At 47.7% G+C, this 27,931-nt stretch overlaps 1 protein-coding gene across 1 annotated transcript in view; it reads right to left on the reverse strand.

Annotated features, from left to right (window-relative positions):
* Positions 1-27,931, reverse strand: part of MYO18B (myosin XVIIIB) — a 1,377,385-nt gene that overhangs the window by 465,382 nt on the left and 884,072 nt on the right. Inside the window, exon 30 of the mRNA XM_069214702.1 lies at positions 15,485-15,589. Coding sequence (XP_069070803.1) covers positions 15,485-15,589 — 105 coding nt within the window. The remainder of the gene's footprint in view (positions 1-15,484; positions 15,590-27,931) is intronic.

Consider the following 27,931-nt stretch of genomic DNA (forward strand, 5'->3'; position numbering starts at 1 on the left):
AAGGAGTCTCCCAAATGAGAAAAAAAAAAAAATGTAGCACAAATATCACCCAAAATGTTGCTCAAGTATAACCCAATGGTGTGTGCAGGGAGGAGGGTGCAGAGGCAGCAAGTTGACCACGCTGGGCAGGAAAGAGCGGCAGTGGCAGAAAAACAGACAATGGAGGGCAGTAGAAAAGGGGGCAGTGGCAACAAACCAACCGTGAAGGACAGGCAAGAGAGGCTGTGGCAATATAAGAGACCATTGAGAGTAGAAGGAAGAGGCAGTGGCAATACAACCATATATACCAACAGGCCCAATTCATGCCCCAAAAGGGCTTTATTTTATCTATCAATACCACCGTTTTTTTTCTTCAAAATCTCCCTCTAATGAAGTTCAAATTGTTGTCAAGTATGGTACATTGGATCATTGAGGGCATGATGTAGGGACACTGACTCCAGTAACAGGGTGGGAGGGAGATGGGCAGGGGCACCAAACTGACCTTACAGGGCAGGTATCAAGGGCTGCAGCAGCACAATACATCACACAAGGCAAGCGGCGCGGCAGTGCAGCACAACAGACCATGGAAAGCAATAGTGAGGGGACAGAGCCAAGCACCTGGACAACAGAGAGCAGAAGGGAAGGAGGCAAGGGCAGCAAGCTGACCACACCGGACACACAGGAGTCTCTTAGAGCTCAAAACCCTTTAAATGTCAGCAGTAGTGCGGACATGCACACTTTAGGAACAGTTTTTAGCTAAGACCTTGCTCTGCTCTTTTATTGTTTACAACTTGCACTCTTGCACGTTACCTTTTTAAATTGCCACTTACACTGTTGACTCATGCCTTAGTCTGTGTTGGTGGTTTGGGGGGAGAAGCAGTCAGACAGCAGGTGTTGGAGTCTGTTAGCACTCCAAGCCCTTCAAATGTCAGCAGTAGTGCAGACGTGCAAGCTTTAGAAACGACTTTTGGCTAAGACCTTGCTCTACTCTTTTATAGTTTACAATCTGAACTCTTGTACTTGACCTTTTAAAATTGCTGCTTATACTTTTTGACTCACGCCTTTGTGCTGGTGGTTTTGGGTGGGAAAAACCAATCAGGCAGCAGGGGGAGGAGTCTATTAGAGCTCCAACCCCTTCAAATGTCAGTGGTAGTGCGGATGCACAAGATTTAGAAAGGACTTTTGGCTAAGACCTTGCTGTGCTCTTTTATTGTTTACAATCTGTAGTGCTGTAATTGACCTTCTAAAATCGCCACTTACACTGTTTGACCTATGCTTTAGTCTGTGCTGGTGGTTTTGTGAGGGGAGAACGAATCAGGCAGGGGGGGGAATCTGTTAGAGCTCAAAGCCCTTTAAATGTCAGCAGCAGGGTGGACATGCCTGCTTTACAAACGACTTTTGGCTATGACCTTGTTCTGCTCTTTTATTGTTTATAATCTGCACTTCTGCACTTTACCTTTTAAAATCACTGCTTACACTGTTTGACTCATGCTTTAGTCTGTGCTGGTGGTTTAGGGGGAGAACCAATCAGGCAGCAGGGGGGGGGGGGGAGTCTGTTAGAGTTCCAAGCCTTTCAAATGTCAGTGGTAGCACAGACGTTCATGCTTTAGAAACAACTTTGTGCTAAGACCTTGCTCTGCTCTTTTATTGTTTACAATCTGCACTCTTGCACTTTACCTTTTCAAATTGTTACTTGCACTGTTTGGCTCCCACCTTAGTCTGTGCTGGTGGTTTCAGGGGAGAACCAATCAGGCAGCAGGGTGTGGAGTCTATTAGAGCACCAAGCCCTTCAAATGTCAGAAGTACTGCGGACGCGCAGCAGATATGCGAAACAGCTGTGCCGCCAGCACCCCAAAGGCAAGCCTGTCTGCAGCCATCCGAGGCAGTCAGGGGCCAGTTATTCTACCCAAAAATTAGGCCCTCATTATGATATTGGCGGTAAGTCCTGCTTACCGCCATGCTGACTGCCTCCGGTATACTGTTACGTGTATTATGTCCCACACATAGAAATCTGCCACTATATAGACACACACATAAGTCCGCCAGCCCAAAGGTCAGTAATAAACTGGCGGTACCAAAACCCACACCGTTAAGCCAACATATATACGCCCACAGCAGCATGACCCACGAATCACTGCGGCGCTCATTCAACCTCAGTAAACCATTGGCGGTACAGACTGCCATGCTCAAAATACACACACACTAACAAAACTACACCACATTGGACAATTAAAACTACTCACACCACACCCACACATACACACACTACACCCACAACACTATAAAACACACATCCACAATACCCACAACTCCTTACAATGAAAAAAATATTGCCAACTGAGAGAGAGACAAGCCAGGAGCACCCACTGAATCTGAGACACAAAACACCATCACTCATACACCATCCACGCACCTCACAGCACACACCCCAACACATCACCCCACACACCCAAACACACACCACTCACACTGCACCCATGGCACCACAACGACACCCCAGATTCTCTGAGAAGGAGCTAAGGGTCATGGTGGAGGAAATCATCCGGGTAGAGCCACAGCTATTCGGATCACAGGTGCAGCAGACGTCCATTGCTAGGAAGATGGAGCTATGTCGGAGAGTCGTGGACAGTGTCAACGCCGTGGGACAGCACCTAAGAACAACACAACACAACCCCCACAACCAACAACATGGGAGGAGCAAGTCTTGGCGATCATGCATCCTGAGGGCCTGGCAGGAGTAGTACGAGGACTGGACTCTGGTAAGTTAAATCTTTACTACTTTATCACCCCCTACCTGCATGCCATCACAAACTACTACCCCTACCCTCACCCCATCACTCCACCACCTCACATATACCCCACCATCACAACCCACCCTTCCCAATACCAAGCCCTGTATGCAACACCAATGCATGGACCCCCATCACACACCTGCATGGACACACATCACCACAGCATGCACACTAGTGACAATCACTTAGCCAACCAAATCACAACTCACACAAGCCAAAGCTGCCTTGCTAATAACAACCATAGGGGGAAACATACCCATGCACAAGATGTCACATGCAGAAGCAATAACACTGCATTTACATCCCCACAGGAACCCCACACAACATCAACGGAGAGGATGTGCCAGCAACATCCAGTCCACCCCCGAAGAGGCCCACTGTGATGACAGCAGCTCTGCACGCCTGGATCAGGATGACCAACCTGGCCCATCAGGGACCTCTGGACAGTCTGTGACCCAGCCACAGTCCCAAACCGCCACAGAGCCTCCCCCCTCAGGAAACACCAGCACAGCACCCACCCAGCGGGCCCATCCCTCTGTCCCCAGGACACGTCAATCAGCAGTGTGTCCACCACTACAGGGACACTAGACAACCCCACAAACACAGGACGATTAGGGAACTGGGGTCAGTGGCAGTGGGCACGCGGTTCAGGGGACAGAGGCACAGGACAACAGGGAAGCTGGGAGGACTGCTGTGCGACAGGGGGAGGACAGGCCCAGGGAACCGACTCTCCACGAGTCACTCACCAACGTCCTGGGACCATGCCACCATTCCCAGAAGACCATGGACCAGATACTGGTCAAGTTGCAGGAGACCCAGCGACTGCAGAAGGGACAGTACCTGGGGTTCAGGGAGGACCTGAGAGACATCCACACCACCCTGGTCACCATTGCAGGGGTGCTGGCAGACATGGCCAACACCATCAGGAAGGCAGTGGCACACCAACGAGCCCCTGACACTAGCCACACCGAAGAAAAGCCCTCCACCTCCGCCAATGCTAGTGGACAGGAGGCCCGCCACTGGAACACAGGCCACCAGCACCCCACCCCCTGCAGAAGGAGAACCACCACGCAAAAGGTCCCTGAAATCCAGGCAGAAGTCAGAGAACATTGACAAGACCCCGCCAGGAAATAGGACTCACCTGATTGCCACCCTTCTGTCCCACTCTGTCAACCTGTCCACCTTGAACTGACATTGCTCCACTTCCTATGCCCCCTTGGACAATGCACCTGTGATACCAATAGACTGGACTCTATCCTGGACATTTCTCCACCATCAACCCAGCCCATTGCAATACCCCCTACACATATTCTCGCAGAAATAAACACCCTTGGAACAAATACAAGTATGGATTCTGTCAATTAAGTTGAAATATGTATTACTTAAACAAGCTGTAAACATTGCAATTCAACTGTACAGTTATATTTACATAGGTATGACCTGTAGTGGGCAGCAGTAAACACACCAGAAGCCAGAGTGGGGCACAAATATATGAAAATAGAGATGCCAAAGGGTACAGTAAGTGGCCATAGAAATACGAAAATCAGGTTGCCATGTACAATGTCCAAAACAAAACTGCAATGGAAGGTGAAGTTACAGGGGGTCATTCTGACCCTGGCGGTCATTGACCGCCAGGGTCGACAACCACGGAAGCACCGCCAACAGGCTGGCGGTGCTTCCCAGCCCATTCTGACCGCGGCGTTAAAGCCGTGGTCAGAAAAGGGAATCCGGCGGTTTCCCGCCGGATTTCCCCTGCATGGGCTGAATCTCCATGGCGGCGCTGCTTGCGACCCCCTTCCCGCCATCCTGTTCCTGGCGGTTTTTACCGCCAGGAACAGGATGGCGGGAACGGGTGTCGTGGGCCCCCTAACAGGGCCCCATAAAGATTTTCACTGTCTGCATTGCAGACAGTGAAAATCGCGACGGGTGCAACTGCACCCGTCGCACCCCTGCAACTCCGCCGGCTCCATTCGGAGCCGGCTTCATTGTTGCAGGGCCTTTCCCGCTGGGCCGGCGGGCGCTCCTTTGGCGGGCGCCCGCCGGCCCAGCGGGAAAGCCAGAATGGCCTCCGCGGTCTTTTGACTGCGGAGCGGCCAAGTGGCGGTTCCCGTTTGGCTGGTGGCAACCGCCGCCAGCCAAAGTCGGAATCAGGCCCACAGTGTCTTACCTGCGTGTCACTGGAAGTACTGTTGGATTATTGTAGTTCTGTTGTCCACATCCTCTTCCTCTGCCTCCTCTTCGTCACTGTCCACAGGCTCCACCGCTGCCACACGACCATCCCCAGGCTCATCCTCCTGCAGAAAAGGCACCTGGTGTCTCAAGGCCAGGTTCTGCAACATGCAACGATGATCTGGCACACCTTCTTGGGTGAGTAGTACAGAGATCCACCTGTTAGATGGAGGCACTGCAGTCTGGCCTTCAGGATGCCAAAGATGCGCTCAATGTTCCTCCTTGTTCACCCATGTGCCTCATTGTAACGTTCCTCTGCCCTTGTCCTGGCATTCCTCACTGGGGTCAGTAGCCATGAGAGGTTGGGGTAACCAGAGTCACCTGTAAATATCAAGGAATACCTGTTAGCCACACACCCATCATTAGGGAAAACCCCACACCCATATACCTACATCAACTGGGTGGGGACAAGGGACTCACCTATTAGCCACACCAGGTGCCTCTGGAGTTGAGCTATCCCATAGAGGATGCGGCTATTCCTCAAGATAAATGCATCATGCACAGACCCAGGATACTTTTCATTGACATGGGAGATGTACTGGTCCGCCAAACACACCATCTTCACATTCAGAGAGTGAAATCTCTTTTGATTTCTGAACATCTGTTAAAGTCTAGGGGAGGGGACAAAGGCAATATGTGTACCATCAATAGCACCAATGATGTTGGGGAAATGTCCCAGTGCATAGAAGTCAGCCTTCACTGTGGCCAAATCCTCCACCTGGGGGAATACGATGTAGCTGTGCATGTGTTTCAGTAGGGCAGACAATACTCTGGTCAGCAAGTTTGCTGTGACATCCCTGATGCCATGGCCACTGTCGCTTGGAAGGAACCACTTGCCAAGAAATGGGGCACTGAGAGGACCTGCACTAGAGGGGGGATACCTGTGGGGTGGCGGATATCTGAAATCAGGTCTGACTCCAATTGGGCACACAGCTTTTGGATTGTGGCCCTATCAAGTCTGTAGGTTAGAATAGTGTGCCTGTCTCCATTTCCTATTCATCCTCAGTGGTTGAACTCTAGAGTGAAAAACAGTGAGCAGAATGTCATATTCAAACGTACTCAGATTGATATGCAATTTTTGTTTTACAGAAACAGTATGTGAACTTGTAAGTCAGTTTATGTGCCTATGTCTGCTGTGACGCAGTTAGGTGCCATGGCCTGTGCCCCCCTGAAATGGCGACTGCCTGACCTGTGAGGAGGGACAGGTGGAAATTAGGTAATTCCTCTGGCGTTGTGCGCCGTTGGGGTCGACGATCGCCGTGCAACACCGCATTGGTTATCATTGGGGCCTACGGGTTCCACGAGCCAATGGCGATGTATGCCGGCGTTGACGGTACGCACCGCTGCGGATGTGACCGCCATTTTCTATCTGTTCACTTACCTGCTACCTGACCTTCAACAGGAGAGGACCTACATTGCAAGTGCTGCTGTGACCTGTGTATGGAACCGACCATGGCTCGAGTGTCAAGGGAAAGGGCCCCTGCCTTCACTTCGGAGGAGTTAGAGAGACTGGTGGATTGGGTCCTACCCCAGTACCCTTTACTATATGGTCCTCCAGACTAACAGGTGAGTACACTATGAGCATGATGCGTGGGGCATGAATTTATGGAGTGCTATGTGTGTAAGCCTCATGAAGGTGGGGGGCTGAGGGGTCCTGGGCAGAGTGCTGCATGTATGGTGGTCAATGTCTGTGCGTAAGGGGATGGGAGGGATATGGTGGGCAATGAGTATGACAGTCGGACGGTCTGACTAATACCCTTTCTGCTGTATTTTTCCTGCAGGTCACCACCCATCAGAAAAAGGGTATTTGGCGTGCCATAGCCAAGGAGGTGAGGACCCTGGGAGTCTTTGACAGGTGGAGCCCCCACTGCCGCAAACGGTGGGAGGACCTGCGCCGCGGGCAAGGAAGAAGGCGGAGGCCCTGCTGGGGCTGGCCTCCCAACCAGGAGGGGGTGCCCGTCGTACCCTGACCCCCCTGATGTTCCGCATCCTGGCGGTGGCCTAACCAGAGTAGGATGGGGGCTTGAAGGCATCACAGCAGCCACAAGGGGGTGAGCACAGATTCAGATTCTTGACTTTGTGCACGTTAAGGTGTTACCTGGGTGGGGGATGTGGGCTGTGGGTGCCCCTAGGCCAGGGCGAACATGGCAGGGTAGGGTCCATGATGGGCAAGCTCAGATGCACTCCAACAACAATAATGTTTGTGGGCATCTACTACTGGGCAGGGTCCTGTGGGTTTCAGGTGTGCAGCTAACGGCGTTAGGCATTGTACCCCATAGGCTGGTGACTAGCATTGTAACTGGTAGTGCATGGCCTAGTGCATAGGGCTGTTCCCTGTGAGTTGTGTACGCCAACAATGGTGTTGTTGCTGGCATTGGCCAAGTGTATCCTTTGTCTCTCCATCCTTTTTTGTTTTGTCACCTTGTTCTTGTGTGCATTAGCATCATTTGGCGGAGGAGCAGAGGCACCGGCGACGGAGCGAGCTGCATCCCAAATGGGCCTGGAGGCCGAATCCACCGACAGTGAGGGCACCGGTGGGACGGAGGGCGAGGGAGCACCACGACCGAGACAGGAGGGGACAGTACCAACAGCAACTCCTCCTCCGATGGAAGCTACCTGGCGGTGGTGGGACACCTCTGTGCATACCCCAACTATAGGTACAGCCACCACCCCCCCATACCAGCACCGCCCTCCCAGAAGCCCCTCAGCGAGTTTCCCGTGCCTGCTCACCCAGGAGGGTGGGCATCTCCTTCGCCCCAGGAACCTCAGGCTCTGCCCTAGTCAGCCCTGCTGCCCTCAGTGAGGAGGCTATTGACCTCCTGGGATCCCTCTCTGTTGGGCAGTCAACCATACTGAATGCCATACAGGGTCTAGCTGGGCATTTGCAACAAACAAAGGCATACCTGGAGAGCATTCACTCTGGCGTGGCGGCCCAACAGGGAGCATTCCAGGCTCTGGCCAGATCCCTGATGGCAGCCATTGTCACTGCCTCCAGCCTCCCCCTCCAACCTCCTCTACCCAGTCCCAATCCCCTCAACCCCAGCCTATCCCAAGTACACCTTCAAACCAGCAATCCCCCAAATCAACACACAGAAATGGCTCAGGCAAACACAAGCACCACACTTCATCTCACAGGCACTCACACACGCACCATCCACATGCAGACACACCAACATCCACTGCCTCCACTGTGCCCCCCTCCTCCTCCTCGTCCAACTCCCTCCCAGTAGCGTCTCCACTCACAGCTGCATGCACTACATCCTCACCCACTACCTCCCTCACCATCACGCGTATCACTACACGCCCCTCACTGGCAGTCACCACCCCCACATCCATGCACACGTCCCCTGTGCCCTCTCCCACTGTGTCTGTAAACCCTCATCCTAAAGTACACAAACTCAAGCACACAGACACCCAACAGCCATCCACCTCACAACAGCATCCAGCCCATGCACCTGCACCCAAACCGGGCAGACTGACACTTCCTACAACCACTTCCTCTTCCTCCACTCCCAAACCTTCACCCTCTTCCCACCCCAGTGTCCCTAAGAAGCTTTTCCTCAACACCATTGACATAGTCCCTCCCCCTCCCTCCGTCCTTCACTTTGGGCCCGGGTGACCAGAACCTAGCCCAGCACCTCAGCCAATCAGTCCACGGCCACTGTGGTTTCTGCAGCTACTGCATGTGTGAGAGGCTCCAAGGAGGCACCCGTCAGCACAGCCAGTGTGCCAGCACCAAGGCCAAGAAGGGTCCGCCACCTAGCAAGGGCAAGAGGAGGACACCAGCCAGGAAGGGGAAGGAGGCACCACCAGCCAGTAAGGGGAAGGAGGCACCACGAGCCAGCAAGGGGAAGGAGGCACCACCAGCCAGCAAGGGCAAGAAAAAAAAAACAGCTGGCAGAAGCAAGGAGGCACCACCATCTGCCAAGGGCAGGAAGGGGCACACAACACCAGCCATGGCACTTCTGCTGCCCGAGGCTGCAGGTGAAGGGCAGGAGCCTACCACTACTGCGGCCAGCACCGATACCTGCACCGCGGTCAGCACCGCCACCTGCCCCGCCACCAGCAGAACCACTGCCAGCAGCAGCCCCAGTGAGCAGCCGTCCGAGGCTGCAGGTGAAGGGCTAGAGCCTACCACCACTGCGGCCATCACCGCTACCTGCACCCACCTGCCCCGCCGCCAGCAGCACCACTGCCAGCAGCAGCAGCCCCAGTGGCCTATGTGTTATGGCCCGTGGGCCACGGACATTTTGGAGTGGGCATTTTCCCTCCTTTTGTATATATTGTACATACTGTTTATTGTTTAAGGATGTATTTATCTAAAACTGTACTATTAAACTTATTTTAATCCATTCCTTTTGTCCTTGCGTTATTCCTGAGGGTTACGGGCAATGTTGTTGCATCTGTTTGTGTGTATGGTGTTGGGGGTGGGGGTGTTACGTGTTGTGTGTGTGTCACTCTATTTTTTCCTCCCTCCTGCCCTTGTGTGCTAGGTGCAGTGCTCACTGTGGTCGTCTTCGTCAGCGTTCGTGTTACTGGTGTATGAGAAGGGACACCAGCATTGGAAAAAAATGCAGCTCGGGCTCCATGGCGTCGTGGTTCTTCCTTGAATGTCGAGAGGTGAGTCATTTCCCTTCGGTGTACTGTTTCTGCCGTGCTTTTGATGGCGTTGGTACCTCCCAGGAAAAGGTGGCGGATAGGCCTGTTGTAATGCTGTGGGTGGTACATTGTCTTCCGCCTGATTGTTGGCTGTTACCGCCGCGGTGTTTGTTGCTAGCGCCGTGGCGGTTGGTGTGTTAAAGTGGCTGTATGTGTTGGCAGTTTCTGCCGTGGTCATGATTCAATTTTTACCGCCGGTCTGTTGGCGGTGTTACAGAGGCTTTATCACCGACCGCCAGTGTTGTAATGAGGGCCTTAATCTACACATCTAGTGAACTGAGAATGCTACACACCCAAGGCTATCAACCTGACTCTCACCAGACAGGCTATCATTAACTTGGGGCTATTGAACAATAGTTGCTCTTCTGACTATCCTGAGCCCAATTATTTGGAGGTTGGTAACTCTTCCAGAACAGTCTTCTTTGTATGAGCATTCCTTTTCATAATCAGCTAAAGGTCTTTCATTCGAACACTCGAGGTCTTGTGAAACACCAATTGGAAATGTTCCATCTGTTGGACACTGAGCCAGCAGATATTTTGTTTCTTACTGAAACCTGGTTAAATACTGACTTCTCTCCTTGCTTCTCTACCAGACACTTTCTAGATTTTTCAATGTGATTTTTGCTCTGGCAGACTGGTCATGGAGATACTGCAGATGCAGATACTGCCTTGTGCCTGGTAGGACCATTCATCCCCGCGTGACCCTAACTCCTTCTCGTGAAATTGGGCTAAAATCAACTTGCAGGATTTCGGCAATGTTCTAGAAATCTCTCTACCAACTATTAACTCCAGTGTGGACATTTATGAATGTGAGATTACATGCTGGCTGACACAAGCTAGCGACACTTGTGCCCCACTCTGCAAAACTAAACCGCATAGGCACTACAATGCATCAAGGTTGTTCTCTGGAAACTGAAAAGCAGAGAAACTACATCAAACAAAACCAAAACGGTGAAAGAATTACCTCATCAATGATGAAGAGGCATTCTTGGCACAGTAAAACATTATAAGAACCTTATCACTGGCAAAATCAACTTTTTCTCGAATAGGAAAAAATCTAGGGAAATCTTTGGAATTGTGACTGAATTGACTAATCTGGACAGAGGACTGTGAGCTTATGCATGGATCTTAATGCATTTTTCAGTGATAAGATTGCTATTCCTTCCAGACTATCTGATCTGGACAACCCTGTGGCAGACTGTAACTCTGTAACAATGTCAGAGTTGCCTTTGATCAGCAAGATGAGCCTGATAAATCTATTAATTAAAGTTAAACCAGGATCTCTGGAGGACCCCTGCCCTCCTAAGGTGTGAAGAACTGTGTTCTCCTGTTTCCCTGATATAGCATTGGCTCTCTTAAATCACTCTCTGAGATGCTGCATGGTCCCAAGCACCTTTAAAGAAGCTATAGTTGTACCCTTACTAAAGAAAGCCGGGGACAGTCCGTCCATATTTTAAAAACTATCGGCCTATATCTCTTCTGCCTTATCTGACCAAAGTACTGGAGGCTCATGTAACTGGCTGCATCTGCACACTCTTAGAGGAAACTCATTTTTTGATCCTCATCGAGGTGGCTTCTGTCCAGCCCACTCTACGGAGTGGGTCACCCTGTCAATGGTGGACAATCTACGAAGGGCTGCTGATTTTGGTGGACCATGTCAGAGACGCAGGTTTTCAAGGCACTGCGCTGGACTAGATCACTTCATTTTTTTAGGACCGATCACAGACAGTGAGACTTTCCTCCTTGTCCTCCTTTAAGGCTAATTTAACTGGCAGAGTACCTCAGGAATCATCTTTTTCCCCTATTTATTTCATCTATACATTCCCCCGTTAGTCCATGTTCTGAACAACAGGCAAGTCAAAGTGTACAATTACGCCAATGGCATGCAATTGATCTTCTTGATTGAGAATTCACCAGAATCAATCTCAGCTTTTCAGGAAACAATGCTACTCATATGCAGTTAGATGAACTGTAACCAAAGTAAATTGAATTCTGACATAAAAGAAATTGTACGCATTGGAAAACAACCTCATCTATGGAATGCCACCTTCTGGTCTTCTTCAATTGGCACTCCACCTCAGCCCAAGAATTCAGTTAAAAGCTTGGGAGTATTGATTGACTCTAAATTATCAATGAATCCTCAGGTTGGGGTCACGGTCTCAGCCTGCTTTTTTTTTTAACTATGTAAACTTAAGAAGATCAGCAGACTTCTTTCTTTCAAAGCTCATATACAGGTAATTATGGCACTGGTTATTTTGAGAGTTGACTATGCTAATGCCATCTACTTGGGGCTCCCCAAGAGGTTAGGCGGCAGGGTTCAATTAATACAAAATCAGGCAGCTAGGCTGCTGTACCTATGATCTCAGAGTTGTCATAACACTCCCCTATTGTGGGACTTGCATTGGCTTCCAATCGAACAACACTTCATTTAGAAAGTATGCTGCATTGTATTCAAACCTTTAGGGAGCCTGCATCTCAGCTTGTATCCACAATTATATACCAGGCCACAATTAAAGATCCTCTTATCTGAATATTCTCTCCCTCCCCCGCCCCCCACTTTAAAAAAGAAGACAATGGGTGGGACAAGTTTCTAATTTCTTGCACCCTGCATTTGGAACACCCTTCCTCCTGACATCTCACTCCTTATTATCCCAAATAAAAAAAACTCCTGAAGACCTGGCTCTTTCGATTTGCCTATGAATAATCTCTACAGAGTACTTCATCAAAGTTTTGTTTCTGCAGCTTCAGTGCCATGAGACCATTGGTGAACCTGTGCCTTGGAAGTTCAGATAACATAACATATCACAGACAATGGAGGGAAGGTGGAATGGGGTCTAGGACAGCAAGTTGACCACACAGGGCAAGTGGGAGGGACTGTGGCAGCACAACGGTCATGGTGGGCAAGGAGGGGAGGGCCATGCACAAAGGACCATGGAGGACAGTAGGGATGGGTAGGAACTAGACACAGGCAAGAGAAGACAGGGAAGGAGCTTCACAACAGATCACATGGGGTAGGCAGGAGCAGCAGTTGCAGCACACCAGAGCATGCAGGGCAGAATGGAGTGGCAGCCAATTGGACCATGGAGGACACGAGGGAGGGAATAGGGGCATGAAACTCAGACAGGCAGGGTGGAGGGGCAGAGACAGGCAGCAGTCATCAGACCATGCTAGTCAGGCAGGAGGGGCAGTGGCAGCTCAACAGGACACTCAGAGTAGATAGGAGGGGGAGTGGGAAGTCCATGGAACATGGTGAGCAAAACAGAGGGAGCAAGGGCAAGTACACAGACATTGGAGGGCAGGGAGAAGGAGGGTTGGGGCAGCAAGGTAAGCACAGAGGCTAAGCTGGGACTGGGGCTGTGGCATGGAATTGGGCAACAAAGAGCAGGAGAAGTGGGCAACAACATCAAGCTAAATGGAGGGCAGTGACAGAACATCAGACCAAGCAGGGCACGAGGGAGGGGGCTGGTGCATGGACTCGGACAACAGAGGTTAGGGAAGAGGTGGATGGGGCAGCTTACTAACTGTTAAGGGCAGGTGGGAAGGGCAGTTGCAGAACAATGGCCACACAGAGTTTTAAGGAGGGAGCTGGGCCATGGACTTGGATAATGGAGGAAAGGAGTAGGGGGGAACAGGAGCAGCAAGCTTGGGTGGGGGCAGCACAATGACAGGCCAGGCCCGGCCCTGCATCCAATCCCCCAGCAAGCTAGCCTAACTGATGAAGGGTGACACCCTGAAACCAGTCCCAGGAGGCTTGTTTCCTATCCAGGGAGGACTTGGACTGGCAGTTTGGACTGGACTGTTCCCATGAGGAACAGGGTCAAGACTGATTTGATTATGGATGGGTCCAAACTGGGATGACGTGGCAGCAAAATAACGATGGACTAAACCCAGATCTGTGACTGGGGGTGAGTGTTTGAAAAGTTTCAACACTCCGTCCATCATTTTATTTTGTTTTGTGATATTAAACTAACGCTTGTGATGGTAATTGCCCTCCTGGTCAAGAAACTGAGTTTCAAAAGAAATTCTGCCTGATCTGATGGTCCTCTTACATCACCTTTGAATTCACCCTCCAAAGCTTAGTGAGGCACTGTGGATAAGAGGATAAACTGCTTCGGCAATGACATTTTGAATAGTGAGCGCATTTAATATGACCCTAAATATACATTGGTTAGACAGACGCTCTCGGTGTTTCTGAGCACCACTATAAGTATAGTTCTGCTAAAACTAAACAGTCTACTCAAAGCCGCTGATGCATGCCCTTGAGGCTGAGCTCACAATTGCCTCATGCCTTCAAAGCTTGTGCCACCGAAGACATGCCTATAGACAGTGGTGATGGAAACTGCACATTCAATCAAAATACAGCAGCACTGATGCTGCAGAATCTTACAACAGCAGAGGCAGCCTAGTCAGAAACAGGAGATGGTGCAGGCTCTTAGCTCAGCTTTGCCAGAAACAGGAGGAGGCACATGTTGTTAGCTCAGCCCTTACGGAGAGGATGGCTGTTAGGGCAGTAACAATGAGTGTAGGTGTGTGGTGCATAGCACAGGTGGCATGCTTAACACAAATGTAATGCTCAAAGGAAGTGCAGCAATATTTCACAATCCTGGCATTTCAATGAAATCACCTGATAGGGGAACTCTTACACTTTGGGCCTGATTCACAAAGCTTACTTACATTTCTCAGTAATTAGCACTTTTGAGTAAATCTACTACTTTTTGGCTATTCACAAAATCCAAGTGCAAATTTACTCAACAAGTGTAACTTACATTTCTCACCCAAACTGAAAGGCCTTTGGGCTATTCACAAACATCAGGGGCTACACACTAAGGTAGCTTGTATTTAAGAGTAATTTATACATATCATTTACTATAATACTTTTAAGACACTTTACACACTGATTATTATAAGTATATACCACTTGGAATTACTTTATTTTATTTTAGTTGTATTTTATAGCATTTCCAAAGGGATGTTTGTTTTAGAGCATGGCTCCTATTTATTTCCCGCACTTGACTGTGTGTGGTGCTTGACTTAAACTGAAGGGGTGTTGGAGTACATTTAAGTCTATTTTGTCACTATTATAGCTATAGTAGAAACATAAGCCTTTCTAATAGGAATAGCCGAACTATTATGTAGGTGTATGTTTTAGAAAGCCCTTCTTTACATTTCCGTTAAACCCCCATTTTCAAGTCATTATTCACCATTTTGTAACCTCTCTCGCTTGTCCCTCTCACATTTACTACTAAATCCTATACTTCCTGTGGAGATCTCTGTCACATGGGAGGAGATCTCAAAGGATACCTCGAAGGATAGAAGAAGCAGAGGTAGAAATATGTGTCTGTATATTTGTGAACTGTATTTTGTAGTACATGAAGAAGTGCTACCGAAATGCTACTATGTACACTTCAAAATGCTTTTGTGCTTTGGGCCTAATATTTGTAATATGCCTCCATGGCAAATGCAATGCTGGTTGGCGTGCCATTTAATCAGAGAACAATTAAGGATATCCTCAGACTTCCCAGGTGCACCCATCTCAGGTAATTCATAGCTGAGGTTACTAATATCTTGCGCATTTAAAGCTTAGGTAGCTGAGTGGCCTGAGTGTTCCTGATGAGCTCTTTACACTAAAAAAAATCTCATTGCCTGATTCTATTTATTTCCCTCAGTATTTCTTTAGCACTAAAAATTCAGGGTAATAATGTCAGATAATGAAAGAACGAAACAATATGGCTTGGGGGGATAGAGAATTAAAGTGGTTTCTTGAATCCTCTCCCAGAAACTGGGACATTATTTCTCTGAATGACAGAAAACAACAGTTCTCCTACCTGATCACACAGGGTGCCAATCAGCCCTTCCAGATCTTGTTTTTCATGCAGCACCATCTGTTTTTCTTCAAATTCCTGTTCCAATTGCATCTCAAGCTGGCGGAGCTGGACATAAACATTGAAAACACATACAAAAGGCAGAAATCATTACAAAGGCTTAGAAAGGGCGATTTTGCTATGAATTTTGAACATCAGTAAAATTTCCACTCTGCATACAAAGAGATAGAGAACATATCTTCCTGCCAATTTCTCATAGGTAGAAAAGCTGGAAAGCCAAATATGCTTCAAAAACTTACAGGGTTTGTTGGCAACAGATTTGTCAGAACCTTATTTTTAGGAAATGCTAGCAGTAGGAAGCAGAGTTGCTCAGTGTTTTTATTTCATGTATTGCTCGTTATTCTAAAGCCTATTACTCCACAGGAGAAACCACCGACATATAGTTAACAATACACTGCTCAGCCCCAACCCTCTATACAAAAAAGCTCATGATATGAATAATATCATGATTACATATGTTTTATATATGTTTTAAACTGGTTATTATTGGTATTTATTTATTTTTAGCTTTTACAATGGTGGTCTTTTATGATTTTTGTCATTACTGCCCTGGTCCATTGCACACGCACAGAAGCTGGAACACCATCACTGACGAGGACTGGAACATCTCTCTCAACACACAATGACTGACTCAAACATAACCTCCCCAAGGCGATCAAGAATTTCAGCGAATGGATCACCTACTATGCTGACTTCCTGCGCTCCTCAAACACTGCAATATACAATATCTAGACCTTGGGCCAGTTGATATGCAGAGGAATTTAGACTGATAAAAAATGACTGTAAACACGTGGAGCACAAATGGAGAATGAGCCAGGACAATACATACAGAAGCATGTTCAAATCCACCCTGAGATGCTACCACCAAATATTCCGAACTACCAAACTAGCCAATTTAGCAGACTGTATCAATGAGCTAACAGAAGCAAATAAATCTTTGACATTGTGAAGGATTTCACCTCACCAGCACCCGCGATCAACTCCATCCTCCGCGGCCGGGCTGCTGCAACAATCTCTGTCAATTCTTCAGCAATAAAATAACTGCCATTTACAGTAGCTTCAACCCACAACCGGACCGCACAGACCTCGTCAAATGCCTCCCAATCATATCCAAAGAACCAATGCTAACCATGTGGCCCGTCATCACCGCAGAAGTGTCCATCATCACCATGAAGAGAATCCACTCAGGGGCTCAATTGGACCCCAGGCCTATTTACACCTTCTCAAGCAGACTGCAAACCATCAGCACCATGCTCACAACCATTCTGACTGCCTTTGCATCTTCTGCGATATTTCCTTAACCTTCCTAGATGTTTCTAAACATGCAAATGTCCCCCCCTTGCTGAAGAAACTGTCTGCTGACCTTTCAATGCTCATCAACTACAGGTATAATCCCTGCTACTTTTTCTGGCCATGTCTTAGAAAAAACTGCCTTCATTCCCTCCATGGATGACATCCACATGACTCTGGAGGGAGGAGATATGGTGGCCCTCATACTCCTGGACCTCTCCCCAGCATTTGGTACAGTCTCCCATTCCCCATTTCCATTTATGACTACACAACATTGGACTCCAAGGACAAATAATGTGATGGATCTGCTCCTTCTTGACTAGAAGGATCCAGTTAGTCAGCCTGGTGCTGTGCACTTCAGATGCCTGCAACCTAATCTGAGGAATTCCTCAAAGGATCCCCCCTGAGCCTGACCATCTTCAACGCATAATTGATCCTTCTAGCCCACTAGCCAGCATCATCCACTCTCAGGACATCAATGTCATCTCTTACGCTGACGACACACAAATAATTATTTCCCCCATGGACAAGACACCCATTACCCGGATCAACTTCAATGCCTACATTGCCCCGTGGATGAAGGCCATCTGTCTAAAACTGAACACATACAAGACCGAACATGTGATCTTCGAGGAGTGCACGTCACTGTGGGACTTCACTTGGTGGCCAGCAGAGCTAGGATTGAAATCCAGTCACACCAGCCACGCCAAGTACCTTGGAATCATCATCAAAAGCAAACTCGACATGACCACCCAAGTCAAAGGCCTCACCACCTCATGCTTCCAACCTCTAAAGATGTTGAGGAAGATTTTCAAATGTCTCCCAAACAACACCATCAGGGAAGCCCTGCTCACAAACAAGCTGGACTATGGGAACACTCTCTATGCCGAGAATAACAACAAGTCTCACCAGTAGGCTGTAGATCATTCAGAACTTGGCAGCCATATTTCACTCTTAACCTCCCATGCCACACTCAGAATTCACCACATCTCAAAGAGTTCTGCTGGTGTCTCATAGACAAGCAAGTACCATTCAAACTCCTCACCCACATTTTCAAGGCACTACATAACACTGGCTAGCATACCTCAACAATTGCATATAGTTTCACAAACCTTCCAGACACCTCCACTCATCCTGACTCCTACTTGCACACATCCCATGCATATGAAAACCCAGATCTGGCATTTGAGCCTTCTACTGCAACACTTTTGCAGGGTGGAATGAACCGCCACTACACATAAGAGCCCCCTCTACACTTTTTGAATTCTGCAAGAAGCTGAAGACACGTTTTTTCAAGTAGACCTACCACACCCTAGGTCTGGCTAGGCTCACAGCTGCTCAGCATTAGGATACCCACACAGTGATAGTGTGCTCTACAAATCTGCATAACATACGTAACATACCCGCAAGTGACTGCATAACATACACTAGTCCCAAATGTCTTATTGTGGAGGTTAACTCTAGACAAGACAAAGCAGACATACCATAGTTATCCAACAGAGAGAAAGAGATGCTTTTTTACATTGTGAGTTGCTGACTTTTACTGCTGCTTTTCAGATTCTGCACACTGGGGCACTATTGACCAGTGCCAAATATAAGTGCTCTGACCCCTTAAAAATGTAGAAATTTGCTAATCCCTGATTGGCATATTTAACTCTCCTAGTAAGCCATAGTGTGTGGTGTAGAAACTGCACCCATCACATAGAAATGTAAATGTCACCTGTGAACTGCAGCAGATACCGTGTCATCCACAGGTGGGACAAGAAGCACATGGCTACAGGCCTACCAAAGTAGCCTGATTGAGGCAGTTTAAACCTGCAGTGTGACCTATTGAAATAACCACATTTGATGGGTGAAAAAAACTCCCTTTTAAATATAAGTAAATCACCACTATATAGGTCTTGGATCCCACAAGGTAGAGTGCATGGTATTCAAAAGTGTGACAAGTAGAACATTCATATTAATATGCCCCTACAGTGAAAAGGACTGAAACACTACTTTGACTGTTGCAGGCCTAGCTGTCCTATGAAGAAAAACAGAATTCAGATGAAAATACTAATACTGCAAAATCGGGAAAGGGCCTGCAAGAAAAATAATTAAACAACGTATTCTAACAGTTATTAAAAATCCAATTCAATGGTGAAGTCAGATTTATAATCAGATAAATATTAGGGAAAAATACCTTTTAGAAAGATACCATTTAGCTGCATGAGCTTTCAGGAGGCTTATTCGCAATATGTCTACCATCTACTCCCAGTCAGTGCTCAGCCTTCAGTGAGGTGTGAATGAGGTGTGAAATTCCTGTAGGAGCACACAATATCCTCACTTGAATAAGCAGAGATGATTCCACCAAGCACAAAAGAATATGCAGGATGAGAGCTGTACCCCGCCTATGGACACCCCAGTATTGAGTCCTCCATCCCCAATCTGTCTGAAATACATATAACAATGTTGTGCCCTTCAAAGGGAGCAAACAAGATACTAGGACAATTCTTGTATACTGCCTGTATTGTTGCTGAAGGACCCTGCTTTTTTCACAGCAAACACTGTTTCTGGGTTTGTTGTGGGTACTGTGCATAATTATAAATGCATTTTATTGCTAGATGTGGGAGGGCACTAGGATTACCATAGTACACTCTATACATACACACCGAGCCCTCAGAGCCCAAGTTTAGTGTATTTGAAGATTTTGTCATCTTGAGAATGTCTGACACATGGCACTTTGAGTGGGCTAGCAGTAAAGCAAACTAGAACTTCTGAACAAGTGGTTAGGTCAGGGCCTGGGAACCTTTACTCCATTGGTAAGAGGATAACCAGGAGTGTCCTAGGATGTCCTCCACCCATAAGCTGGTAAAACCTGCAAAAGTTGGTTTGTCACCCCACTTTTTTGAGGAGGTTGGACCCCCTGCCATTTGAAATCCAAGGACAGAGAGATATCTATGATCATAAGGCTGATGTCCTGATAGCTCTACAAACTTCAAAAGGCAGACCAGTGGCAAATGGACTAGGCCTGGAATTTATTGTTGACTTCTGACTGACACCCTTAACATCTTTGATTCCCCCCTCTGGGGTCCAGAGACTTTGGAAAATAACTCCTTTTGTTGTTTGGGCACCAAAAGAAATGATAGAACAACTGGTCCCGAACTCCAGCGTTTCAAGGGGACCCACCACGAAAAGTATCTGACAGGCAGTTCCACTGCATTGGACTAAATTTGAGGTTTGTCCCACATGGAGAAGAGTTTTTCTTCAGCAAAACAACAAAGCTCCTTTTGAGATTGGGACATAGAAATGTTTTTGAACTTCTCTACTTCCAGGCCCTAAAGGGGGCAGTTTAAATGGTGTATCTGCCGAGCAGTCCATTCCGGTCAATCTCAATCATGCCTATTTTCCGGTCTACCGCAACCATTGACAATCATAGGCACTTTGTACTTTTTGGTGCTATTTTCTCTTTATCAGCTTCCTTTTATTGGATTTTTTTCATTTTGTTGTAACATTGCTTATAAATAAGGCAGGGAATTCCAGAGGTTTTTCCTGCTTCAAAGCTGGCACCGGGTATAAATATAGAACTATCAGACCCTCTCTTCAGTACACTCCTATACCCCTGGAGACTACAGAAGAAGCTTTGCCCTGCTGCCAGAGGATTGTCCTACTGCTCAAGGCCTGCTCTGCTGTCTAAGAAGGAAGATTGGACCTGCTCCCTTCACTTCAGGGTGTGTGATTGACTCCAAGGGCTAATTAGCTGGTTTCCTGTACTGAGATATGGGGACGCAACAAGCTCCAGAGGCTGCCTTGCAACTGCCTAATTGGCCTACTGCACTGGACCTGCTGGGATCTGCGATTGGACCTGCCTGAGCCCTGCTGGCCTCTGCAGGAGTGAGTTTCTGATCCCCAAGAGGTGCCTTCCAGGTTTGGACCCTTGGTATGGCATCGGTTGAGCTCCTTCTGGAGGAAAGTTGAAATCTTGAAGTTTTGTGCTTTTTGTGACCGCGAGTGGTCCCGTTTGCACCAAGATCTTGCCACACACACTGACTGTCAATGCAAAGCTATAGTAAATTCAACCATCAGGGACGACGGGCAGCACACGATCTGCAATTCGCACTACAGCATTGACAGTCTGCAGTGACTGCCAAAACAAAGCACCAGCAATGACCGTCTGTGATACCTGACAGGGTCTTCGTGGTACATCGATGATTCTCTGTGATGACCGACCTGCTCTTCACGCTAGAGGGATGACCACCCGCAACATTCTCCCTGCTTCTCACAGCATCCTCCACTGCAAACTTTGAGAAGGTAACTTTTTCACTGGGACTGACCGGGTTCCTGAATCCAACTCACACTCCATCACATTCAGCATTAACAATCAGATAACCACAAGTGAAGCTTTTTTGCTCAGAGACACTTATTTAAATCTTTGAAAGTGCATTTCTTGGGTTCTAGTGATTGGAGTTTTGTCATTTTGGTGTCAAATAATTCATTAAAACACTCTATTTCTCTAAATTGGTTTGGGATTTTGTTAGAAATTGAGTTTCTGGTTGGCATCAGTTTGCACTCTGTCCAAGCAGGGCCCCTCACTCTAGTCAGGGTAAGGGAGATACACACCTAGGATAACCTCAGCTCATCTCCTTGGTAGCTTGGCACAAGCAGTCAGGCATATCTCAGAGGCAATGTGTAAAGTATGTGTACAAACACACACAGTAATACCACAAAATCACTCTGGCGGGTCAAGATGCGGTGGTCAACCTCTCGGACTGCGGTCCCGCCAGGGGGCTGTATGGGCCACAGTGGAGTCCGGTGTCACAGACGTCGGTGACACTGCACTCAGGACTCATAAAGTTGCTGGATGTCAGCGGGGCTGTGGCAGGCCTGCGGAGTCAGTCGTCGTCGTTGGACTCCAGCAGGGACCATGGCTTCAAGTGCAGGCGACGTCACGGAGTCAGGCAGCAGCATTGGTCCTGGAGTCGTCCAGAGTCGGTGCAACAGTTTTTTCTTGTTTTTCAACCAGCTTTCCTCCCAGGGGCCCAGAGACTGGAATAGGCACCACCTAGCGAACAAAGGATCCACAGCAAGTGAACCCAGAGGCTGATAGGTGAAGTCTTTGCTGTCCCTGAGACTTCTTAACAGGAGGCATGCTCAGTCCAAGCCCTTAGAGACACTTCAAAAGCAGGATTTCAGAAAGCTAGGTCCAGTCCTTTCCCTCTTAGGCGGAAGAAGCAGCAGCAGGCCAGCACAGCAAAGCAACAGGCAAAGTGGCATGTCCTCCTCTAGCATTAAGCTCTTCTCCTTGGCAGAGGTTCGTCTTGATCTAGAAGTAATCCAGAAGTCTGGAGTTTTGGGTCCACTACTTATACCCATTTCTGCCTTTGAAGTAGGCAAACTTCAAAGGAAAGTCTCTGGTGTTTACACGATCCTGCCTTACCCAGGCCTGGCTCCAGACACACACCAGGGGGTTGGAGACTGCATTGTGTGAGGACAGGCACAGCCCTTTCAGGTGCAGGTGTCAGCTCCTCCCTCCTTCCTCTAGCCCAGGAGACTCATAAGGATATGCAGGACGCTCCCCAGCTCCCTTTCTGTCACTGTCAAGAGGTAATTCACAAATAGCCCAACTGTCAGTCTGAACCAGATGTGGATTCCACAAGCATACAGAGGCACCAAATGGTTAAGAAAGAAAATGCCCACTTTCTAAAAGTGGCATATTCAAACTGATAATCCAAAAAAACTTTACCAAATGATGTAATCTTAAATTGTGAGCTCAAAAACCCCAAACTCCAAATCTCTATCTGCTCCCAATGGGAAACTGCACTTAAAAGATATCCAAAGGCAATCCCTGTGTTAACCTATGAAAGAGGTAGGTCCTGCAATAGTGAAACACAAATTTGAACGTATTTTACTATAAGGAGATGTAAAACACACCAGTACATGTCCTACCTTATAAATAATCTGCACCCTGCCCATGGGGCTACCTAGGGCCTACCTTAGGGGTGACATGTATGTAGTAAAGGGAAAGTTTGGGCCTGGCAAGTGGGTACACTTGCTAGGTTGAATTGGAAGTGTAAGACTGAACACACAGACACTGCAGTGGCAGATCTGAGATATGTTTACATGGCTACTCATGTGGGAGGCACAATCAGTGCTACAGGCCCACTAGTAGCATTTGATTTACAGGCCCTGGGCACCTCTAGTGCACTTTACTAGTGACTTACTAATAAATCAAATATGGCAATCAGGGATAACCAACCATCAACACAATTTAGACAGAAAACACTTTCACTTTAGCACTGGTTAGTAGTGGTAAGGTGCCCAGAGTATCAAAACCAGCCAAAATGAATTACAGTACAGGGTCAAAAACAGGAGGTCAGAAGCAAAAAGTACAGTCAAAGCACGCCCAGGGATGCCAGGTCTAACAGAGTCTTTTTGTGTATTCACTTTTATTACTGTTTAAGTGCTGAATAAATACTTTACAGATTGCCTCTAAATTAGGCCTGACTGCTTTTGTGCCAAGCTTCTGGAGGGTTAAGCAAAGGTTAATTTAGTGACTTTTTGTGGGTCACCCTGACAAGCATTGTGGCTGTTACTTAAGAATGGCTCACTCCTCCTCAACCATTAATTTGATTTCTCACATTAGTAGCAGTGATGGGATCCATTAATTTTGTCTGTGCAGCCCGACTGAGTGATGTTGTTTAACACTAAAATCCCATTATAAATAAATTGATACCAGCTTTGGTCTCTTTTTAAGTTCCCCTTGATTGGCAATATTTCCCTTTTTTTCATAATTCAATTCTGCTTCACATTTTATGCATCTGTGACTCTTGCCTGCAAATATGTAGATGATTCTTCACAAAATTGAAAGTTGCAATGGGGATGAGCTGAAAAACTTGTGTGGAGAGCGGGGACAGAAATTAGCCCGGGGCTCTCTAAAGTTAGAGAATGAGCAAGCCCTCCGAGCCCCAGTGGAGGTTGGCAGAATGGAAGCTGCAGCACAGGGAGATGATGATGAGGAGTGTGAAGTGGATGGGGAGGATAATGAAACGGAGGCTGAGGAGAATAACTTGGCAACAGCTCCAGAGCTGGGAAGAAGAGAGGAGCATCTTCTGCCCCTGGCTCCAGAATAAAAGGAGAGTGGGTGACCCACAGGAGTGAAGCCCCTACTGGGTCCAGCACAGAAAGCAGTGAGAGTTCCCACCCCCTGTTCCCTGAGGACCTGGAGGGCATGAAAGCTGAAAAGAGAGTAGTAGTTGCACCTGCCTTTCTGAGGAAGATGGGTTAGATTCCAACAAGTCCACAGTGACCCAGACAGCTCCCAGAATAGGATGGGAGGAAAAGTTCCAATATGCCTCCTAAGAATAGGAGAAGAGGTTCTGGTAGGCGGTGGCTCATGGTGCCCCATTTCCAGTCCCAGTGCTTTGATTGCTCCCTATTGGCCCAGTTGGGGCACAAGCAAGGGGACCTGGTCTGTACTAAGAGACCATCCAGTGGTGGGAGCTCTATAGTGGTAGGTAGTACCCAGGAGTAGAGGGTAGAGCATGCCCTGGTATCCCTTAACTGGGAAGTGGATTCTAAATGGATGACTTGTGATCCCTGAGGGAGGAATCACCAGTTCCATTAGTTAACAGTTAATGAGATAATGATCATTGCCCTAAGGAATACCAATGCCAGCTAGATCATGCTGGTGGAGAGAGTACAACAAGTCTCCCCAGAGCAGTATAATGGACAGGTGTGTAGGATAACTCATGCCCTTGGGTAGGACGTTATCCACTCCATGACTTTGGTACCTCTAGAACGGAATGGTGAAACGGCCCTGACGAGTTTCATAGTTAGTCCTCAAATGCCCATTGATTGCATTCTGGGAAATGTATTACCACTAGTGTCAGAAGAGCTGGGAGGGTAGGTCACCCAGTATACTCTGAAAGCTCTGGTTTCTGGGGGTATTACTTCCAACAAGAGGGTATGGAAGCTGAGATGGAGGGCCAGTGTAAAGGAGGCAGGAGGTGTAAACGGTCCACAGTGGGAGCACCAGTGGATCACAGGTTGCCAGCTCTTGGGAACAGAGCACCTGGATACAAACCCTGGTGAGGCCACTTCTGACCTGGAGTTGCTCCCTGTTCTGTAACAGAGACAGAGAACTGGATACCTGCACCAGTCAGACCTCTACATAACACAGAGTGTGTCAACCTTCAGGGGGTGGCGGCTTGCAAGGCACCTGTTCAGCTTCAGCACCTCTACAGGATACAGACCCTTTGCTATGTGGCCAATCCCAGGCTACCCCCTGAACTGGATGGAAACAGAGTGTAAATAGAAAGCCTAAAAACCAGGCTAGTTGCCCTCAACTCTGAGAACCTCAGATGTTAGAGAACCCTGGATGGCCCGGGGCCTGGCTCTTGATATTGACAGCTAATTGTTCTCCTTATGGGAAGTATTTCCCTTGGCTGAAAGACAGAGATCTGTTCCGAAGGGTGGAATGGACCCTATCACTTTGTTGGCCATGATGGTACTATACTGTCTGCCTATTGGAACGCATATGTGTGAAAATTAAAGTAAGGAGTCTCACACATGGGGGTCCACAGATGAGGAAAAGCGTTCCCCATGGGTCAGTCCAGTGGCTCAGGAAGTTTGAGAGAAAGGGATCCAACTGAGTTCAAAGGAACATAGAGCTAACAAGTACCTCTGTTACAAATGCCCATTGTCGACGTTCTATAACCTGAGTACAGAAGTCCCTCAATGTATTTGTTAGTTGACCCTGGGTTTAGGCTGGAGGGGGGCATGTTGGAATTGACCCCTTCTGCAGGGTCACCCCCAAACCTTTGGTCTTCACCCCTCCTGTTTTCTGATTTAGTTTTTGCAGGTTTTTAGGACCAGTGCTAAAGTGATTGTGCTCTCTCCTTTAAACAAGGTAAAATTGGCTGCATCCAATTGGCAGACATCATTTACATATATGTGCCTAGTAAAGTGGTACTACTTGTACCCGGGACCTGTGACTTAAATGCAACTGGTGGGCATGAAGCACTTATTGTGCCATCCACTTCAGTAGTTTTTTTAAACATGTCTCAGGCCTGCCATTGCAGACCCTGTGTGCTGTTTTCAATTGCCAATTCGATCTAGTAAAACAAACCTTTTGCCAAGCCTAAAACTCCCTTTTTAATACATGTAGGTCACCCTTTGTGAAGGCCCAAAGCAGACCCTAGGGCAGGGTGCTGTGTATTTAAAATGTTGGACATGTACTTCTAACTTTTACATGTCATGGTAGCGAAAAACCCTTACATTCGTTTTTCACTATTGCAAAGCAAGCCTCATCCATAGGATAACATTGGGTTCCCTTATCACATTTAATAAATGACAACTTTCGATCAGGTAGAAATGTCGGATTTGGTCTCTAAAGAACTGTAATTTAAAACCCTCTTTAAAGGTAAAGTTGAATTTTAAGTTACAATACTAAAAATGCCAATTTTATACATAAAAGTGATGGACGGAATGCTTGAGAAACGGAGGTAGCATGGTGTGTAAAATAATGATAGATTGGGATGCAACCTGGGTAATCACCAGTGGCTGAGATTAGTTCAAGCATTCCATCCATTAATGCCTTGTATACTTTGAGAAATGTGGCATTCTCTTGTATTAACAATTTAGTGCCTGCAGCCTGTATCCTGGGCCACATGAGTAGGTGTAGCTGGCAGTCATTCTTTGCGTGTTGCTTCCAGACAATGAAACAGAAGGGGAATAGGTGTTGGCAGGATGGGCCATCTGTGACTTAATAGGGGACAAAGCAAGCACCCACCACACTTGCACATCTCAAAGACTCAGCACACTTACAAATGGTTTCACACTAGTCTTTTGTGCCACCAGACAAGCTGGTGCCAGGGCAGGGAGGAAGGACATTTCAAACAACTCTATAGGGGGAGTGCTCCAGAAGCTTCTCCCACTTCAAAGTGGGCACCAGGTATAAATAGTGGACCCCCAGACCCAACTCTTCATTACACATCTGGACCTGTGAAAGACTCATAAGCAGGACTACTGTGGTGCTAGAATGCAAAAAGGACTGCTACTCTGCTGCCCTGCTGCCTGAGTGAGAAGGACTACACCTGCATCTTGAACCCAGGACCACCAGAGTGACTCCAAGTGCTAGTTGGTTGGCCTACTGATCAGAGCTTCAGAGACAGAAATTGCTTTAATCACCATGAACGCTGCACCTGGACAGTGCCTGCTGTGAGTCCTGGACTCTTGGATGCTGTGGTCTTCACATAACTAATGCATTGCAACACTTCACCTTGCAGCTCCACATCAAAACCACCTCTGCATGAGGCATCCCCGACAGAGGGCTTTGCAGCTCCATGGAACCGTTGCTGCATGACCCACCCTCGACGCAGGACCTTACAACACTCTGCAGGCAGGATTTAAGTTATTTTGTTCAGTGGGCTACTTTGGTCCCTGTATCTGGTCCACGCTCCTTCGCAGTTGGTCTGAACTTGTGACTTTGTCCTGGTCTAGCATGACCATGTAACCACAGATGGCACTTTGTGCTTTTAAGCACTATTTGTAACTAAATTTTTTAAACTGAACATCTCCAGGAATACTAATTGGATTTTTTGTAGTTTTGGTCTCAAATAATTTTAACATTCCACTATATGTTTCTAAATTGGTGTGGTTTTTTTTGTGTTGTGTTGTCACTTTATTACTGTTTGAAGTGCTGCACAAATACTTTACACATTGCCTGTCAGTTACAGGCCCTTCAACCAGTAACCCTAAATTTCCGACAACTACCATTTCTGTAGCATTTGTTCTGTAAGTGAAAGTTGTAATAGAGGAGTATGGAATGTGGATTTTTACACAAAAAAGGCATGAAAAAAGATATAGAACTAACCAAAAGATGAGAACAATGGAGAACATTTGACAATTGCGAGCCGAGAAACAAGGGGACATATTTAAGAGCCCCTAGCGCCACCAGAGCGTCACCTTTGGTGACGCTCCAGTGGCTCAATGCACTGCACCGTATTTACAAGGCAACGTTAAGCCACTTTTTGTGGCTTAACCTTGTAAATATGGCCTCTTCACACGCAGCACTTTGCGTGGAAGTGGTGAGCAATGGGTGTTGCTGTGGACGTGCCGCAG

This window comes from Pleurodeles waltl, chromosome 11 (genome assembly GCF_031143425.1).
Source record: "Pleurodeles waltl isolate 20211129_DDA chromosome 11, aPleWal1.hap1.20221129, whole genome shotgun sequence".
NCBI lineage: Eukaryota > Metazoa > Chordata > Amphibia > Caudata > Salamandridae > Pleurodeles > Pleurodeles waltl.